The following is a 21,393-nucleotide window of genomic DNA, read 5'->3' on the forward strand; positions in this document are numbered from 1 at the left end:
CTGCAGTGATTATGCGGGCAATGTACAATGGTATATATTAATTTGTGTCACAATATCAATTGGCAACTAATGATAATTACTCAATAATTGTATTCATAGTTTTGTCAGTAAAATGTGAGATCATACTTAAAGATCCTCACATTTTCCCAGAGCCAAAGGTGACATTCAAATGTCTTGTTTTGTCCAACCAGCAAGATATTCAGTTGATGAGCACACAATACAAAGCAGGGCAGCACATATTTAGATTTGAGAAACGTAAACCAGCAACTGTTTGGCATTTTCCATTGATTTAATGTTATTGTGCATCTTATTAATTTAGCAGAACATCCGTTGAGAAGCTGTTTAAGAAGGTCTTGACTGCACAGATACGTCCTTTTCTGGTAAATTAAGTGAATTTAGTTCCTGACACATCAAGATCAACACATTGATGAATAAAATAATAATACCAAAATTCCTATAGTACTTATTATAGGGCATCCTGCTGGCCGCAAAGGTCTCATACAACCAGTGACATTAAAATGATAGCTGCCACAGTATTGTTCTGTGGCAATGTCTTCAGGTATTCCTCAATCCAACTGAACGCCGAGGGTTTTGGGATCGTGTTGGACAGCACTCTCCACCACCATCAAGGGGGCTCGTGGTGGAGCAACCCCTGACTAAGAGGCGCCATGGTGTCGTCTTTCTTTAATTGGTCACCTATTTGTCCGACTGTTTCACAATGTGAACCTGTGTGCAATGCAATAACGTTTGTCTCACTTTATGAGGCACTGTTCCTCTCAGCGAGTTTTATCAGAGGGGAAGTTCTTTATCTGCGTGTCCTGGTCGGGAGATGATGCGACAGGAAGAAGAAAGTGAAAATTGAGGAGGGCGGGGGAGAGGCTGAAGCTTCCTCCGACATCGTAAAGATCACAGCTACGAGGAAGACAACAGAAGCCCGGCAGCCTCACTCTGTCCAACTCTTTCCTGAGTTACATACTCGTCCGGTAAGGAGTTTCACTGCCCATTAAAGGGACAAGATGTTGAAGGATAGGATGCTGGTTGTGAGTGTCGGTTCAATACAAAGGCTGGTACAATGGAACATTGTGTGATCGTAACGCTGACTCTTGGGTTTTGGTAGCAATTAGGATCGCAAATCAGGAATTAGGATTTTTGTCTTGATTAATAGTTCCATAAATCAGTCTGTAACACGTCAGAAAATACGTTGAAACACTTTCACAAGGTTCCAAATGCTCTCAATATTTATTCAGAGGTAAAAACAGAGAAAAGTAGCAGATTCACATTTAAAAAAGCTGCATCCCGTGAGTTTTTGGCATCTTTGCGCAACAAATTGTTCAAATGATTAATTGTATATGATCAAACGCCTACACTGACAGATACAGCTCTTTTGAACTTCCGTTGGTTCAGAAATATATATATATATTTTAAAGTTTTCAAATGTTTCAGATTTTCTGCTTCTCTCTCTTTCACATCATTACAGCCTGAATTCATGCTGATGGGACAAAACAAGACCTCTGGAAACCTCACCTTGGACTCTGGAAAATTGAGATTGGCATTATGTGATTCATTTAATTAACAATTTTGGTGGAACATTTTTTTTTGGGGGGGGGGTCATCTGTGCAGTGCAGCCCTGCCAAGGTACTGAAGCAGTTTAATAGGAGGTTGCCCTCTGTTTGTGTGTGTGTGTGTGTGTGTGTGTGTGTGTGTGTGTGTGTGTGTGTGTGTGTGTGTGTGATTCTCTCGTAGGGGAGTGTTTGAGCAGGCTGGGTAATCCCTGTAAAGACGTTTAATCCCCAGGAAGAGCAAATATTACAACACGCTCTACTCAGTCACACAGAAAACCTGGTGGGGAGAATTCGGCACGGTTCACTTGTGTCTGTTTTGAAGGGCCGATAGAAAGAAACGGAGAGAATCCGAGTTTGGCAGCAGTTGGATGCGGTGGATACCAGGTGGCTCTGAATGACAATTGAAACAAAATTACCATATTCAAATAGGGAAAATAAAAGTTTTTTAAAAGACAATGGCAGCCGATGCAAAGCACAGCTCGCCACAGAAACAAACTACATACCTCGGCTGAGTGAGTGTTTGCAGCGGGATGAATGTGTGTGTACGCAAGTGTGTGGGTGTGTGTGTGTGTGTGTGTGTATGCAAGTGTGTGTATGTGTACGTTAGCCAAATCCACGAGGAATCCCTGTCATTTCAAGCAACATTTTTGCAAACACCATAAAGCAATAAAGGCAAAATGTCCAAAGACATGACATGACACACACACACACACACACACACGCACACACAACTAAACGACAAACACAAACTCAGACTCTTTTTGTCCTCCTGGTTCAATTTTTGAGGGCCGAAGAGAGCCGAGGGTCCAGATGCTTGTTCAAAGTCTCTGTGACTATTTTTGAGCCCCCCGGTCCATTAGTGTCCTGCTGCTTCTCTAATCCTCATTCACATGTAATGGCTGACATTTCATCTTAATGTGTTAATTCATTAGCTTGGTGCTGAATGGAGAGTCTCAGTCCACAGAGACGGCCGTAAGCAGACACGCTAATGAGTCCCCACACTGTGCAAGAGTCACCGCCGAGCTAATGCCAAGTGACCTGGTTTACCTTCAAGAAAATCCCCCGGTGTAGCACCAAGTGACCGGCTGCAGGAGCAGCAGGGCCGCGTTTTGTGGGGATATTTGGATACTAGTGTAGACCTTTTGTACTAATACATTTCTTTGATTTCTTAGTTGAAGAAATTCACTGCACTTTTTGTTGTACTTAAACACGAGAGACCACATTTCTCATATTAATTAAGTTGTCTAAACACAAGCAGCCGTGCATCAACTTTGCTTCCGCAAAATAGTCTAATTTGGCCAACTTTTAATGTGGAACTGTACATTCAGAGAATAAGTAAACACAGTTTTAAATCTGACAAGACGTTTGATGCCGGCTTACCTTTCAAAACACTTTTATTCATTTTTTTTATTTTGACTGCTTTGAACCCATTTTGTTCAACCCGAATCATCAAACGTAAAAATGGATTAAAGAATAATTAAATAAATTATAATTATAATTAAAGAATAAATAAACAAGACGACGAATCCCATCATTTGATGCCCTTTCAGCAAGTTTTTAAGATTTAGTGCTACATTTCGGTCGGTGGCAAAACGTTTTTTTAAGTTTGATCCATGTACTAATGCGAGTGATGAGAAGATGCTAACAAAGTGAGAGAGAGAGAGACAGACAGACAGACAGACAGACAGAGACAGTCAGTCGGTGCATCCCTGACAGACAGTAAGGACTTCTTTGAGTGTCGTTAGTCCACAGCATCACTGCATTTCATTCAGCCAGGACACCCGGCCCCGAAATGCTCGATGCAAACACCACCCCCCCCCTCTCCAACCAATACCACCCCACAAGCCCCAGATGTGTGTGTCCTCCTCTGTGCGGGGGTAGGGGACAACTGAGCAAGGAGGAATCCGGCTCTCCTCTCGGTCTTGAAGAACCCGCTTTACTTTCAACTTCTCGAATCGCTGCTCTGATGTCATAAGTGATGCACCAACATCCCCATGCTTCTTTAAATATTCCAAACACTCATAGTTGCGCACACACACACGTTCATGCGTACACAACTTGCAGGCAGGAGAGCCTGTGTTCAAGGGGCAGTTGGAGGGTAAGGAGGGGGCTTCCTGTCATTTGAATTACCCTCTACATGTGGGGTCAATATGTGCAATGCCGAAGTCTGTGTGTGTGTGTGCGCGCGTGTGTGTGCGTGTGTGTCAGGGGTTGAGGTGGGGGCGGCTGTGGGGGCTACACCCCCTCCCCAATACTCCACCTCCCTCTAAAAAGGGCAGTATAAAGGAGGAGGGGGGAGAAGCATCTTTGTCACTTTGCTCACAGACAGAGACAATCCCACTCTCACTGGACACACACACACTTTGAACGGCGCATTCCTCGGGGGACCTACTTATTATCCTGAAGAGAAGAGATTTTTTCCTGGGTACTGGATCCTGTGCTCTGCCATCTGGACTGAAACAGAGCAGGAGGAGGAAGAGAACCACGCTCAGCATCATCGGTGCGACTCAGAGTCATCAAGACTCTCCAGACTTTCGGGGGGATTATCCTGAACTCACCTCTTCTCAGAAGCAGCCATGAGGGTCTTCAACCTGCTCTACCTGCTGCTGGTGCTCGTAGCCGCCGTAGCCTCAGTCTCCTCCGCCAGGCCAGGTAAGCATCCCCACTACTCAGCCCGTACAGGTGTTCAGGTTGGTCCAGCAGGTGTCCGTTAAAACGGGGGGGGCACTGCAATCATTGTCCCGGTCAACAGTTCTTAAAACAGCGGTTAAATCACGACGTAATGTACAATAAACTTACCATTGCTCAATTTGTGTTGGGTAAACAATATTGAGCGTAAACATATTTTATATTGATTACAAACTAATAATGATAATAATCTAATAACATCGTTTTTTGGTTGCTGTAATGATAAAATAAGTTAAAATAAGTATGAATTAAGCCCTATCATCACTCATCACGGCGGTGTGACGTTAACTAACGTTACAGATGGACGCTTAATACGTGGCGCGTTCACGAGTTGTCTAAAAGTCTGCAAATACGAGAACTCAAGGTGGGAAAAAAACCGTGAATGTTACCGTGAGCCTCATGTACATCAAATAAAACAGTTGAATTAGAAAACTAGTTAAATCAACACAAAATCTAAATCACTACAAATATGTAACACGATACATTTATTATTTTAGTCTTCATTTTTTTAAATTAGTCTGGGGTGCCGTCGTGACTAGATAATAGTCACGTCTTGATTAAATGCGTTTAACATTGTCTGCAGCATGTACAGTTTGGCGTTTGGGTTTTTAAAAGATGGAATTTAAACTTTAATATCTATTTTTTACACGTGTATTTGTTTGCTAAATGAAAAACCTCGGTTCTCTGCAGCGGAGCGCGTGTTAACCACCGAGTTTGGTGATTAGGTTCATGTGACGATGACGACGACGACGATGATGATGATGATGATGATGATGGTGGTGGCGGTGGCGGTGAGGAGAGGATGATGGGGAGGGACGAGAGCGGAGCGCCGCCGGGGATCGCACAGCGGCGGCCCTCGTGAGTGCCTTTGTCCCCGGCTGGAAGGCACTCCGGCGCGCTTTTGTTAATCACGGTGTTAAAACGCCATGCAAATAGCCGAGCTGTATTAACATGACATGGAGGAGCAGTGCCAAGTGTAAAGAAGCCTACCTTCAGGCGTGGGGTGCGGGGAGAGAGAGAGAGAGAGAGAGAGAGAGAGGGAGGGAGGAGTGGGGAGGAAGAGGGAGTCATAAAGTCATCTGGCAGTTTATCTCTTCCTGGGCTTGGCTGGCAGTCTTGTGAACCGCAGGAGTCAAAGTGGATTTATTAGGGACGTTTAAAAATAATCATGTGTTAGGTCTGTGTGTCCCAGTTTATTAGAAGGGGGGGGGGGGGGGGTCGCCTTGAGATGGTAAACGGGTCCACACAATAAAACCTATGAAAAGGGGGCTTATCTTTGGTCAACAGAGGACAACTTGGAACAGTGTCAGGTTTTTTGTTAAACCCCAAAATGTGTACTTAGTTAGAAAATGGTGAAAGTGGGAGGTGTGATTTTATCACTTCTTGGTGTTAAAAGTTACTCTCCTCCATTTGGGATTAATTAGGCCTGTCCGGTGATATGCAGGGCTCCAACTGCAGACATAAACCTCGCTTTAGATGACTTCTACACCTAAAGGGACATTTGATAAGCAGTTACATAAACATTGAAATACAAACACTCTATGCTACAAATGTGTCTCCGTTATAAAAACAAACCATATCCGTTGGCTTTATTCTGCATATTAAGATAAGCTCTTTTTATTCCAGATTTCCTCAACCTCCGGAGAAGATACCACAGGCACCACTGCCCATTCAGACGCTGCATGCCTCTCCACTCCAGAGTACCTTTCCCCTAAGGTGAGACGTGTGCTCATACACGTGTTTTTGTGTATAAAAGAAATAAAATAAAAAGGTTATGAGCCGAGCCGCGTGATACACAGAACAAAACAAAGGGCACAGGTGGCAGTTAAGAAGGTGTGTGTGATTAGTGGCAGAGGTGTGTATTCACGCAGAACAGGCGTGCAGGGGGAGAAAGGCTCAGACATAAATCTCACTAACGATGAAGAGGAAAGCTCTAGTGCCATGAGGGGGGAGTTTCAGCTTTCATTTTTTTTGCACTCCTGTACAGCTACTTAAAGCTGTTTTTGTCAAACCCTGAATTATTTATTTTTTTAGCTGGACACTAAATTCAGTTTTGTTTTCTCCACACACAGTTCGAAGCACAAGAATGAAGGGGACCTCAGGAGAGAAATATGAATGTGAAGCAACTGCAGCGTGTGGCTCAAACGCCACGGATGGGTCCCAGCACCAACACATGGATTGTAAAGTGGAGGAGGTACCATGAAAATGTCATCTAAAGACTATGAAGTATGTATGCGGCTGCAACAGAGCTCCAGGAAACTGTCTCCATTCCCAATGAAATTTTTAAAAAAACACATGCTATGTACTGGCATCCTGGTGGAAAAACAGATCCCAGTTGCAAGCACCTTGTGCCTCGACCAACGCTAATACCTTTTGTGCTGATCGAGAACAAGTGAACAGCAGTAACAACATCATCGAGGATATTTCCACGTTCAACTTGAAAGCTACGGACCAAAGAGCTGGAATCGTCTGAGTGAATGCAGCCACGACGAACCGCATCCACACAGTGTTCCCACAAAGTGTCTATATCGCATGTATGCACTTCAAATGTTTATTGAGTTACTTTTAAAACCTTTTTAATAAAAAACAAAAAAATGTATCAATGTAGTGTTTTGTTCTTACTTCATGCGTTTGTGTTAAAACGACAACAAAAGGAATCGAATGACACACACACACATATATATATATATATATATATATATATACACACATATATATATATACACACATTATATATATATATATATATACACACACATATATATATACACACATACATATATATATACACATTATATATATATATATATACACACATATATATATACACACATACATATATATATATATATATATATATATGGCAATGTGTAACCTGTAGGCCTAAAATCAAACATGGCCACTGATACCTGCTGTGGTCCAGATAACTGGGCTCTCAGTGGCAGCCGCGTGGAAAAGGAGTCGTAAATGCAGCGCTCCCTGTGGAGTTACGGACGCCAGAGCACAGAGAAATCACAATGGGGCGCGAACACCAAAGGCTCAAATGACGACCCCGATATTTCGTTAGCGTAGATTCCCGTGACTGTTGAGATTTAACACAGAAAAGGTGAGGAGGCAAGAGGCATTCACACCGGCTAATGTTGACACTGCAGTGTCTCTATTGTTTGGGCTTCTTCTTTTTAGCTCTACAAAAAAAACACACACACACACTTACTTGGGTTTCACTGAAGTATACTGTCACTCCTGAAAAGGGCTTACACACATAATAAATAAAGAAAAATGGGTTTATTACATATTTATTGGAATCGGATCACAAATACACACACTCAATGATTGAACAGATAGAAAGAAGAAAAAAAACAACAAAAAAAAACTGCGACCAAACGAAGCATTTACACATTCGGACAGATAAAATACCACTTACGGACATTTACAGCGTTACGCAATCTTTTTCTTTTGTTTGACCCTGATGAGTGGGAACCTCTCTCCCTCCTGTATCTCCGACTCTTTCAGCTCCTCCTCAGTGCACATGATCTCTAAAACAATTTCACTTCTTCAGTTTCGCCCCCACAAGCGGCGGCATGTAGGCGCGGGTCACCGGAGGTTGTAAGACAGTGATAAAAACCCCCTCACCTCTGATCTGTGACCCATGACTGCTCTCCTCCTCCGCCCACTCCGCCTCTTTAACTGCCCTCCACTTACGGCTCACCTCCTGCCGCGTTATCTGTCCGTCTCAGGTGCCTCGCGGGGAAGCCCTCCCATCTCATGTCTGTGCGGACAGGTGCTTGTGTGCACAGGGATCTCCTCGCTTTTAGTCTTTTTTTATACAGTGTTTCTTCTCGCTTCTCGTCATCCCTTTCAAACCCACCGATCCCCCTCTCCTTTGTGTTGAGAGAGCCGAGTATTAAAGTGGTCGGGCTCTGGCTCACAGGGAGGAGGAGGAGGAAGAGGAGGCCGGGTTGTGGTCAGTGCTGAGCGGTGAGGTTGAGCAGCCTCTTGCTCAGTAAGGTGTTGTGCTGTTTCAGGTACTCTATCAGGTCGGCCTGTTTCTCCACCACCTCCTGCAGACTGGAGCCCTCTCTGTGACACACACAACAACACAGGAGCACTCTTCACATGTGGAATCTGGAACATCTGTCTTGGTAAAGGCTGGTGATATCGTCATGTTTTTCTAAAAAAACAAACGTGGCTTGTCCAAAGCCTGATATTCCCTTTGTGCCGTAGCGCTAAATGCATCTCCGAAAAGTCAGTGAACCACACTGGAGCACTGGGTGGCAGCTTTCTTTATTACCATGTATTGGGGAACTGAATGTGAACTGTATTTGGAGTCAATCCCTCCGTTGTAAATGTTATAGCGTAGAAAATCTCTGAAAATAGTCCCCAACAAATACAGTTTACTCCTGATTGAGTGACGTTTGCAAAGAAACTACAGTTAACACCTGTTTTAGGAAATCATGAAGCACTTCTCTCAAAATAGAAAAGTTCCTTGAGGCCACAGAAGCTGAAGAGGTTGGGAAAAACTGACTTTAGCTTTGATGCTTTTAGTGTTTTCAGGGGCTATAATATAATTATAATATTAAATAGACTGTGTCCAAGTACATGAAGCCTACATTATTTAAATTAGCATAAGTTACACACACAAATGTTTCATAACAGTTCTGTTTAAACAAGACTAGATGATGGAAGTTGGAAAATGATGACACGTAGGGAGGAAAGTGGTGCTAGTTTTCTTATAAAGGCGACAACAGTGATGTATTTAGTTCTCAGGGAGAGAAAAACAACTGAAACAAATGTAAAAAAGTGTTGGCTAGACAATCAAACAGTGAGCCGTTGGCATGGATCAAAGCTGAATATCTAAGACGGGAGAGTGATGCTCTGCTGTAATTTCCGGAGGATTCTATTTCCTCTCTGTCCCTCGGCATGAGAAGAAAAATCCTTGTTTACAGAACCGATTTAATTATCGTTATGAAAGTCGGACCAAAACCAACATTTAAATATTTCTCTCTGTTTATGTTTCTCTTTGCTGTGTGCGGGGTGGGCGGGCGACGGAGTGGGAATCGGCGTACCTGAAGCCGGTTTCCCTCGGCAGACTCACGACACTGTGGTTGAGCGAGTGCTCTTCTTGGCTCACATCCGGTGCAGCTCGCTCCCTGTTGAACCGCATCACTTGGACTAAAACCACAAACACACTCAGTTAGTTTTCTCTCAACATCCTCAAACCATTGTTTCACCTCGTCCGCTGCACACAAGGACCATGAAGATGTTATTGGGCAGTTTGAGCTGTCCTACAAACATTAATCACTCAGGTGGAGAAAGTGCACACATTGTTTGTTTTTTTACAGTTTTCCATCCCTCTCCCTCTCCTAAACACACACTGGCTGTTATATCCTGCACTTAGTCCTTATGAGCTGCCATATCCTGCACTCAAACCTCTAATCCTCACACCCTAAACATACACCTTTACACAAGAGGCGGGGTTAGCAGCAAGGTGTGGGTGTGAAGTATCCAGTAGCTGGAAGAAGGGCCACAGACAAAATATGGCAGATGTTGGCGCTGTTTGAATCAAGATAAGGCCGTGGTGTGTGTGTGTGTGTGTGTGTGTAGGGTTGCAGGTCAAATGTGTGAGGAAGGGCAGAGGGAGGTGTATTGATAAGACTCGAGTGTCATTAGCCAGAGGAAATTGTCAGGGAGGTTCTAAAGAGCACTATCTTTACTTTGCTACAGTGCAGCATCTCAGCATCCACACTCACACACAATCTAAAGAAATACTGCACATTCCTGCATAATGAGGCCCTAAATCTGTGTGAGTGTGTGTGTGCGTGCGTGTGTGTCTGTGTGCGTGTGTCTGTAAATACAGCAATAGTAGGTATGTGTGAGAGAGGGAAAGACATTCCAGAAAGCCAGAGAAATGAAGCGCTGTGTTTCATAAAAGAGGAAGCAGAAACACAAACTATCTTTAAAACAAATGTTTGCATGCACACATTCCTGAGAATGACCAGGTTAACGTAACACTTTGACTAAAGCGTTTACATTCACAGCAACATATTTACAAATGTATTCATAATAATTTGTGAACAAATATTTACTTTGATTATCTGACTCTCTTGACTGTGATGCTGTTCCTCCATTGTGTTACATGTATTTACCCCAGTGAACTTTGCAGCTTATGAACATAATAGAAAAGCAGCAAAAACAAATAGATAAATTAAGCTGTCAAACCAGTTTTTGTAGTACTGGTTGATGACAGAAACAAAGTCATAACTTATTGATCTTCTATTTGGGAAATGTATTTTTTTTTTTATAGGCGCTGTGGGAAATTCCTTAAATATCAATATAATTTAAAGGTTTCTTAAATGTCCTAATTATATAATTTTGAATAAGCGATGTATTCTATTTTATGAACTTTTTTTAAGGTTTGTTGTTGGGATTTCGTTGCCGGTGCACAAATAATCGTAGTAATATTGTATGTCAAATGCATGTATTTTATAGAGAGAAAGAGTTAAGCTTTTTTTATATAAAGTGGCTAAAATGTGCATTTATAGGCTCCACAGGCTTCATTTTGAGCTTGTTTGTTTTTCCGTGTTGCTGTTTGTTTCTGGAATATGTTAATTGTTGTTATTGTTTGTGTCTGTTATTGTTCCGTCTTTGTTTTTATAATAATAATAAAAAATGAAGGTTTAAACCCTAATTTCACCAAAATAACTTGCTAAAGTGAATGCAACAACCAGAGTGTTGGTTGTATTTGTATTAATAACAGAAAGAAAAGGGTAAAGGGTTATTACGATGAGCTCAGCCAAGATATAATCGGGACGTCCCTCAGCTCTGTGGAGTTCAGGGGGCTAAAAGCAGATGGAGATACTTTGATGGACGGACAGATGGACAGACGGATGGAGGGAACACTGTAAAGGAAGTGACACCTTTCACACGTCCCTGTTAGAGACTCTCAAGCACTCACACGGCCGGACAGACAGTGCTCAGACCTCATCTCTTTCCAGGTGATAACAGTGGAGCTGCAGAGGTGCTAACAGCTGACGGGGGGGCCACAAAATAGTGCTCACAAATCTGCACTGCCTGAATAAAAAATATATATATAATCAAAGAACTGGGAGAAAAATGGATCCCAACAACCACGGAGCCCCGACAAGAGCGACGCAAGACGAGGGCGCAGGAGCGGCATGGAGTCTTTTGAGTTGCAACGCAGCTCATTAGAGGAGTTCAGTAGAAGAAGTAAGCAAGTCTACGGGGAATCTGTGTCACACGCAGGAGCTGTGGGAGCCGGTTCACACGCTGCATCCGGCTTTATTTACTAATTCTAGGAAATATAATTTCTGGTGTCCGATTATTTGAGTATGGATGCAAAACTGAGAAATACACGAGTACGCTTGATACTTTCCCAGGAAGAATACAGCTTGTAAATGTACTGTAACGGTAGACAGGCATTAACTTGAGCACTTTCTTTTAACGGCGGACAACATAAACATGTTTCTATCATAACTACAACAGGATTACTGTGGGTTTATTATACGATTAGAACACTTAAAAAAAGACGTTAGCCACAAAGTTACTGAAACCTGACAAATTTAGACCGGATCTGAAGTGTCCCCATCCCGTTCAGAACAGATTCATATAAAGCCCGGTATACGTTAATATAAGAGATACATTATTGTCATCCATCTGTACACAGCACGGTACAGCATAGAGAATAAAAGAGTGAATAATGCAACAATCAGTGGGCGTGAAGTAAACATTCAGACGATTCGTAGTTCAACCACAAGACTCCAAACCAACAAGTAGTGCAATACGCAGGATAGAAAATACAAAAAGCATATCGAAGAGAATATGTGGTAGATTGTGTTGTAGTGTAAAGTTATGTGGATGATGTAAAGATTGTTGATAATTCAACGTTATCATTGTTCATCCTTCTATTGAGTCTCATAGTTACAAATTGTTTAAATTGAGATTAAGAATTTTAAATTTTTTAACAAGATTCAAGATCTGAACTACCGTACTTAATACACGCAAACTCACAGGTTTTGTTGAGATGAACACAACTTTTTGTTTAGTGAACATCAATAATAATTCTTTGATTTGTATACTTTATTATAATTGACTTTGCCCACCTTTCATATGGACCGTCAGGAATGGAACAATTGGGAAAGATAACGACCAGGTATTTATGATCAGAAATAAGTCTCAAAAGTATGTTGTAAGTAAGTAACTAAAATGTATTTAAACAGCACATCACAGGAGCGCTATTTCAGAGAAGAAGAAAACATAAATAACACAAGGGGACCATACAAGGGCCACTAATCTATGAGATTAAAACATAGAAAAGGCACAATAGACAGTAAAGCACACAATAAAAACACACATGAAAAAGCACACCTGGAGCATGAATTTGACCCAAAACGCCAGTCTAAACGAGTATGTCTTCAGATGGTGTATAAAACAAATTCATAGCTCGGTCATGTAACAGGTTTGACCTGAGAGTCTGGTGATAATTCACTTCATTAGGGTGACGTAGTTCAGCCACATATGCAGGACTCTGGCAGCGCAGTGCTCCATAAGTGAGAGTGAGAAACTTAAAGTGGATCCTATGCGCTACAGGGAGCCAGTGAAGAGATCTGAGTATGGGGGTGAAGTCTATTGGTCATAGAGGGAAATCTGCCGGCAGCAATTCTGGATTAGCTGCAAACGGTTACATGTCGAACATGTCAGTCTTGAGTCGCCCAGGTAGCTCACCTAGTGTGCTTACCGCAGCAACCCGGGGGTTTGAATCCGACCTGTGGCACTTTGCTGCATGTCATCCCCCTTTCTAGTGTCTCTGTTCTATCTCGCTATTGAATAAAGGCCAAAAAAGAACAATCTTTACTTTTTTTTTTTTTACAGAGCATGTTAGTCTTGTCAAATAGCACATGATAGTATATATGTGTGTGTCTATGTGTGTGTGTGTGTGTGTGTGTGTGTGTGTGTGTGTGAGAGATATACTGTCTGTATCTGTTTCAGAGTGTGTGTTAACCCCGTGCCCTGCAGAGCTTACACTGAGTTCTGGCGAGGCAGAGGAGAGAGATGTATTCTAAGTTAAAGCCTTTGAAGGACAAGACATGGCTTTGATGTGCATGGAGGTCTATGGAGGGGAGTGTATTCATGTTAAAATGAGAGAGAGGCAGAAACATACAGCAAACCTCAAAGACACACACACACACACACACTTACAATGAGCATTCACTTCAAAGAGAAGTTGAACGAGGCCTTCCTGTATGGACTTCATGGCTGCAGGCTTTATATATATATATATATATATCTCTCCTTCTCTGTCGCCTCTGAAATGAGGTCTTTCCCCCCCTCTTCCCTCCTCGCGAACTCTCTGATGTCACCTTGACTCTGCATCAGTCGAGAGAATGTGTGTGTGCGCGCGCTTGTGTTTGTGCTTCAAGGAGGTTTGCGCTGCGAGGCGTCGCTCGGTTCGCGTCGTGCCTGACTGCACTGATCTGAGCAGGAATGCGGCGGGCGAACACTGATACCCCCCCACCCCTCACAAGCCGAATCACCCACACTGTAAACACGGGGACAATGTGTGTGTGTCCCTGTGTTTGGGTGGAGTGGGTCGAGGGCGACCCTTTGGCTAGGCTAAATCCTAATGCCTCTTATCTTCTCTCCGTGCATCTCTGGTATCTCAAACCGAAATCTGTGCCCTTCAGCTGCCAAACACACCTTTAATATGGATTTCCTTTCATTACAGATTCTTCAATATCAATATCCTCTGTTACGGCGGCTCGAGTAGCAGTTTTTCATTACTGGGAGGAAGGCCAGTGTGTTGCACTTCATATAACACTCTTTGGAATATCGAAATATGTATTGTTTATTGTCAGTTACTGTTGTAGAATAAAAATGACAGATTTGTGGAAATATAAAGAAATACATAGTAAAGAAGATTTATGGCAGAATACTCATACTAGTGTGCCCACGTCATAAATCAGAGACTTCTTGATTATTTACTTTGAGAAATTAAACCATGTTTTTTCTTTTTTAAAGCTCCTAAACTACACCAAATAAACCCCAAAAAATAAATGTCTGACCACAAAACAATTGTCTAAAAACTATTCCTCAACACGATCCAGTCTAAAAGAAGCTACATTATTTACTTTTTGAACAGTTGGTAAAGAAATATTTTGGTCTGAAACCTCGCACTTATTAAGATTACTACATTGTCGAAGTCGATGGTCATGAAAACAGCAGCTGAGATTTAAATGGAATTATTAATATCTACAAATTACACAAAAACATTTTTTTTATTTTATATTAAACAACTTTATTACAAAATAACATACATGCCAATAGAGCTGCAAGACGTGTCTTCCCTGTCTTTAAAGATCATGATGTTGGCGTGAGGCAAGTGCGCTCCTACAGCGTGTAACTTTCATGAGAAGATTGCAAAAGGTTTTTTGAATAGCCACCAAACCCCGACCTCAAAGTCCAAGATGGCTGCTCCTCACATTAACAGTAAAAAAGCTTTAGTAATATGCGGTTGATAAGCACTTCTGTCGTAATTGTGTCAAATTAAAGCAGACATACAAATTATACATATTGTACAATACCGGCGCATTGTGTTGTTATCAAGTGGTATTATTAATAACAGCTCACATGGCTGGAGCAAACCATTTAGTTTTACGACTTGTTATAAGGAATCCTCCTAATTCGGATTCCAGAGGTAAATGCAACGCAGCACAATGTTTGTATCCATCTTAGTTAAGAGTGTAAGCATGCTAATATTTAAAATGAGCAATGAACACAAAGACATTGGAACTGATCCAGTAGTTGAGAAACTTGGTGGGGGGGACGAGCCGAGCGAGGGAAATCAACTAGACAAAATGTTCCAGGTGACATTTAATAACTAAATTAAATCATTAGAAGTTGTTCGAGGCCCAACGCGGAATTCAAAAATGTTTTCATTACATCCAGCAAAAATTTAAAAAACTCAATAGCATCCAAATGCCCTCAAATGGTCGTACTTTTTCACAGCAAATTGAGTTAAGTGTAAATTATGGGCAGAACGCTCCGTTGTGTTGCAAAGGGGTTGAATCCCCCTAGTAGGTTTTTGCAGCTTAAGGCCGTTTCAACAAAGCGGCCGATACAGATGGAGTCAATTTAAACTTAACCAATTTGTTCCTGACTTCAAAGACAAGAATAAAAAGACAATAGATCGATATGTGGGGGGTGTCATCCAAAGTTTGCATGGTGTTCGTATACAGAAGCGAATAATCAGCTGATCGGCAGAGAGAGAGAGAGAGAGAGGGAGACAGAGGGAGGGAGACAGAGGGAGGACAGAGAGCTGAATGGTTGATTGTCATGCTTTCGAGTCTGAAAAGGGCAGGGCAGGTATTGTGATGCGAATGTGCTCAGATAGTGTGGGGGTAGAGTGTGTGTGTGTGTGTGTGTGTGTGTGTGTGTGCGTGTAATGTAATCTACAGGGTGTGTCTCTCCATGTAGCACTACTGATATAACTACCACCATCCACAAGAGAATGATGCTGCTCCTGTAACACTGGAGGAACTTTTTTTCAGACCATGTCGATCTGTGTGAGACATTAAATAATTCCCACAGTAAAACAAATACTGTCATGTTGCCTTTTTACAAGTAATACTTAAGAATCTAATAAGCATCCCTCCTTCAAAATGTGGAAACAGGAAGCGTGTCTTTATTACTGATTGAGGACAAAATGTTTCATTTGATGAAGCTGTTAAGCCGAGAGCCCTCTTCATTGTTTATTTATTACCATTCAGAGTTTTACATTTTGTATTATTATTATCTTTTGTATATATTTTCTACATTTATGCCAAGTTACTGTTCATTAGCTCAAGTATGTTTATTATGTTCTTGTTTTTTCTTTCCATGGTGTTTTTATACTATTATGCACTGTTTCATTCTCACTACTCACAAGACACCTCCATTGCACAGTATGAGCTCTTAATGAACTGAATTGAACTGTAAGTAAAGAAAGAGAAAGTTATCCAGAATGTAACCACAGTTATTTAGGTTGTTCAAATATATTTTCTTTCACGGTGCTTTTTAAAAGTGTATCAATTTCAGTTAAATATACTTGGTTCTAGTTTATTTTTTAGGCACACATATCTTTTGTTCTTTTTCTTTTATCTCTGAAGTTGAATTCTTTACATAATTTTTCCTCTTTGAGAGGGTGCGGGCCTGTGTTTGTGTGTGTGTGTGTGTGAGCATGCACGCATCCATTAGAAGTCTGATATATTGTATGCAACCAAATGTCAACCACATATCTGCTGTCCTATAAAAGAGTGAATCTGTAATACCAGAGTGAAAGGGTCTTACCTAATAGATCAGCTTACCTGTGTAATAGAGGAGGCATGGCAATGCAACCAAGAGCTCAAACCCCAGGACGCTGAGCAGCATGTAGGTTTGCACAGTCGGTGATAATCGCACAGCCAGAATAACCAGCAGCAGAACATTTCCTGCACAGAAAACATACACAAACACAGACACACATTCTTCCTTCAGCGTTACTGCCACCTTGTGGAGAAAACCGACCTCTGCATGTTCAGTAAAATGGGTTCATACTAGTTCATACAGCATGTGTGCAGCTGTACCTGCAGAGTGCACGGTGAGCGGCAGATGCTTCAGTCCCTGCGTCTGTCTGTAGAATCGCAGGTATCCTCTGCTCCTGGCCTGGCCGTGGTGGTGCTGAACACACCCGGTGAACAACAGCACCAGCACCCACAAACACACCTTCCCAAACACAATGACACTGTCGCCTCGCACGTTACCCAAAATACTCGCACACACCTCCTTTTGCCCCAACTCCAACACACACAGCACTGCCACACACATCGACAACACCACGTACACGACCTGAAACGAAGGAGAGAGCACTGCGAGTGAGACGGATACGTGGAGCAGGAGATGACAGCACAGACCATCAATGTTTATTACACGTTCAGGTAATAATACAGGTCACCGCCCGTATCCAGGTTAAATACATGTGTTACATTTGTCAGAGTTCTCTTAAAAATTGCCTTTGTGATATTTAAATTGTAATATACAAGTATAGGGCTGGAACTCATTTTCATTATCAAATGTTTCCTTGAAAAAATACTCAGATGATTGATTGATTGATTATCAAAGCAGTTGACAATACATTTTCTGTTGATCATTTCAGCACTAAATTATAGTGGCAAAAACATCATAACAGGTGTGTGTGTGTGTGTATACATGTCATACATGCAGCAGAGACAGCAAGATGGCATGGCAGGGTGTTGGGATGGTCTGAAACTCTCTCCTGATGGCAGAGTGGAGGGCGTCAGCAGAGATCAGAGGCCCGTCCACCAAAGAGTCCTCCTCCGTGCTGCGTGACATATCTACTGAGTTGCCCGCCGGCTAAAGCAAACACCATATCATAACGTTACATTCGGACTGTCTTTAAATTCATAGGAGTTGACATCTATATCTATAACTTTGTAATGTTTCTATTTTCTATTGTATCCTGTTCCTACCTACTTGTCTGTTTCTAGTGATGTTTTAATACTATATTTCCCACTAGAGGAACCATCAAGTTGTCTCTTATCCAGTGGTGGAAAGTAACTAAGTGCACAAGTACTGTACCTATACTGAGGTACTTGTACTTTACTTGAGTATTTCCATTTTCTGCAACTTTATCCTTGAGCACTACAATTCAGAGGGATGACAATGATTTCTTTGCAGATTTAGATTAATAATACAACATATAATCAACAAATTAACGATGATGGAATATAATATAATAGGTAGGATAAAAATAGAACAGTGTAAAATTAGCTCAAATTTTAGAAACTGTAATAGTAAAGTGATGTATACATTAACGTATCAATACTCTAAATGACTTGACCCTGAAATGCAGAACAATTACTTTTATATTTGGTACTTATTTTTATTTTTCCTTCAATGCAGTATTGCTAGTTTTACATCTTCCACCACATCTCTTATCTTATATTGTGTCTCCAGTATTAAAATAGGGCTTATCCGCATATTTTTTTATTTAGTGTCTTCCAGTAATGACTAATGGCTCATTCTCCTTCAAGAGACAACAACAACAACAACAATAAATAAACAACTAACAGGCTAAAATCGACAAGGACCTCCATTTTCCAATGACTGGATCAAGGAGATCAATAACATCTGATTAGTTTGTATTAAATAGTGTGTATGACTCTTGTGTTTGTGCCTGAAAGTGAACGTGAGACGTTGATTGGACATTATTCAATCTGCACCACAACAAACGTGACATTCACGAAACAGGAAACACGACATAACTTCTCGGTTATCTGATCATTTATAAAAGATATAATCATCCGTTGCTACCCAACAGAAACACAGTATGTCCAGGTTAGCTGTTTTTAGCTCACTGGCTAGCTCTAGCTAACCCAGGCTACCTGCCACACACATTATTAGTAAGGAAAACCGTGAACGTTGAGCAACAGGTACGTACTGCGTACAGAGAGGCTCCCTTTGAGTCCATTTTGTTTTGAAGCTCCGCGGTTTATTAAGAAGAAATGACCAAACAACAACAAACACCCATTAGCTTACATGCTCTAAAAGGGGCGGGTAGGAAACGTAGGAAAATATTGGTGCATTTCCGGTCCCCCTATTTTATGTTTCCGATCATCGCTGTGTGACTTTATTTCCTAGCCCAATTAATTCAGTAATTTAATTGTAAAAACTTGCAGAAAAATAGAAACCGTCTCCTGCAATCCTATGCAACAGCACTACAATAAGTACTGTATTTTTTTAATTTATTGTAAAGGTTATTGGAAGCCAGATGATTTGCAGAAGACAATTCTAAATACTTTACCGTTTTGATAATTGTGCATCACAACACAAATTTAGTGATTTTAGGACAGGAGCCAACAGGCTATGAAAACTGAATAGATATAAAAACACCAGTTCCCATAAGATTGATCAGCAAAGCATCTATATTATCCGAGGGATTACAAGCAAAGTAAGCTTGTAATAACTTTTATTAATTAGGAATTTGAGAGTTACACACAGATGCACACACACACACACACACACACACACACACACACACACACACACACACACACACACACACACACACACACACACACACACACACACTACCAAGCCTGGTAATGTACACTTTACTTGAGTATTTCCATTTTCTGCAACTGTATACTTGAGCATGTCATAATTCAGACTAAAAGGACCACAGTTTAATCAGACAAATGCAAAAAAAAGACAGCTGGTGAAACAATGCTGACTGTGTGAGTGTGTGTGTGTGAGTGTGTGTGTGTGTGTGTGTGTGTGTGTGTGTGTGTGTGTGTGTGTGTGTGTGAGTGTGTGTGTGTGTGTGTGTGTGTGTAAATGGACAGATTTATAATATCTCTGCTTCATACATCGATACATCTGACTGACAATATGTGTGTATTCTTTTTAATTAATCTGTTTCAGGTGTATACCAGCAGTTTAGCCTTTTTCACTCAGCTGTGACCCTCGCACAGTGAAACAGACTTGGGGGCAAATAGAAAATATATCACTATATATTCTCTCATCGTATATTTTTATCATATATTCTCTGACGCGTGTCAGCTTCCTGAGCCGTGTGTTGCATTGTGACGTGTCTTACAGTTACGGACTGGATGCAGTGCTACTTTGCTCCGGTTACTTTTTTCATGCTCTGTTGATTATAATAGTAACAGGGAATACAGATCACAAAGCTTGGTCTTGTTTGGGGCTTGGTATTAATTGGCTGTAATCAATCAATAAAAGCAAATATTTAAAATTCAACTAGCAAACATTTGTTATATAGTAGTTACAAATAACTCCCCCTCAACCAGCCACACCATTAAAATACTGTTGACACAATAATGAATAGTAAGGGCGGAGACTATTCTGATGTAAAACAAGTACTTCAAGTTTTTACACTTTGTTGAAATTACTTCTGTACTTTTGATGCAGGACTTTAGCACGTAACAGAGTATTTCTTACTGATCTAAATACTTTTTTACACATTTAAATGTTGATCTATGCACATTTTTCTGGACAGTATATTTTACATGTTTACGAGCATTTTAATAAAAAGAAAAGACAGCAAGAATCCCATTTAAAATATTTTATTGATAAACATACACTTGCTATAAAAGACAATGAACTGAGCTTTTCCTCTGAGCGACGAAGACGCTGAGATCAGATAGAAGCAACGACGCACAAAGGACGGAGACATTCAGCTCAGACTCTGGGGAGGCAACACTTGTGATAGAGGCAGACGAGGAGAGATTATAGGACATTGTGAAACTGTCATTATACGAGGGAATAATTAACTTGGGAAGCAGCAAATCACTTTGTGTCATTGGTTCAGCTCATGGGAGGGGGTGGAAGAGAACAGGTGATAAGGAGATTCAATGTTTTTTGCTGGTATGGAACTGTGCTTCAAGTTAAATCACACATCACTTACATACCTATACATGCATGATTTCATTCACACACACACGCACACACACACACACACACACACACACACACAGACACACACCGAGGTCCGTGTGAGTGTGAAATTACTCGTCCACACACACAAGCCCTGGCATTCGTTACATAAGGCACTGATTCTGATGCAGTCAGTCGATGAGAATAAACAATGGCTAAAACATAAAGGGAAAATATTCAAAAATCCAAAGAACAACAAGTATATAATTAATAACATGCATTCTCATTCCTGTAAAACTAATTGTAAAGAAAGAAAGCTTGTGTGAGTTAGCCAGATGACCATAACAATTCAAAAATATCATGATGAGGATGTACAACATACAAGAGGAAAGTTAAAGTTCAGCTGTTAAGATAATATGTACGTCAAACTCACACTACTGCATCTGAGCAATACTCACAATAACTTATATATGTTCGTCTTTCATGCAAAACTGTAAACACCAAACCCCAAAATAATGAGAAGGTATGACGATGAGGAAGGCATTATAATGGTCAAGCTACGTCAGGCTATCCAACCCAAACCGGTCACGTGATCAGTGCAGAAGCATTGGTTAATGGATCAAGACTTTGAGGCTGTTCAGCTTTTAGCGCAACACGTTGTGACAGAACTGAGCTTTATTTGAGCGTCTTAACTGTG

At 41.2% G+C, this 21,393-nt stretch overlaps 2 protein-coding genes and 1 long non-coding RNA gene across 3 annotated transcripts; 1 reads left to right on the plus strand and 2 right to left on the minus strand.

Moving 5' to 3' along the window:
• Positions 1–1,764: 1,764 nt before the first annotated feature.
• Positions 1,765–4,288, minus strand: LOC117737195. Its single transcript, XR_004610023.1, has 3 exons — positions 4,121–4,288; positions 3,955–4,016; positions 1,765–1,952 (listed from the first exon to the last, which is right to left on the minus strand). It is a non-coding gene; the product is annotated as an uncharacterized LOC117737195 (long non-coding RNA).
• On the plus strand, positions 3,891–6,768 carry apela (apelin receptor early endogenous ligand). Its single transcript, XM_034542935.1, has 3 exons — positions 3,891–4,214; positions 5,877–5,966; positions 6,323–6,768. The coding sequence occupies exons 1-2, from the start codon at positions 4,139–4,141 to the stop codon at positions 5,963–5,965; spliced, it is 165 nt and encodes a 54-aa protein (XP_034398826.1). The 5' UTR covers positions 3,891–4,138; the 3' UTR covers position 5,966; positions 6,323–6,768.
• Positions 6,769–7,530: 762 nt separating this feature from the next.
• On the minus strand, positions 7,531–18,875 carry tmem192 (transmembrane protein 192). Its single transcript, XM_034541828.1, has 6 exons — positions 18,742–18,875; positions 17,499–17,654; positions 16,868–17,129; positions 16,610–16,732; positions 9,317–9,422; positions 7,531–8,330 (listed from the first exon to the last, which is right to left on the minus strand). Exons 1-6 carry the CDS (start codon positions 18,769–18,771, stop codon positions 8,216–8,218), a joined length of 792 nt encoding a protein of 263 aa, XP_034397719.1. The 5' UTR covers positions 18,772–18,875; the 3' UTR covers positions 7,531–8,215.
• Positions 18,876–21,393: the final 2,518 nt, after the last annotated feature.

Source organism: Cyclopterus lumpus, chromosome 1 (genome assembly GCF_009769545.1).
Source record: "Cyclopterus lumpus isolate fCycLum1 chromosome 1, fCycLum1.pri, whole genome shotgun sequence".
NCBI classification, from domain to species: Eukaryota; Metazoa; Chordata; class Actinopteri; order Perciformes; family Cyclopteridae; genus Cyclopterus; species Cyclopterus lumpus.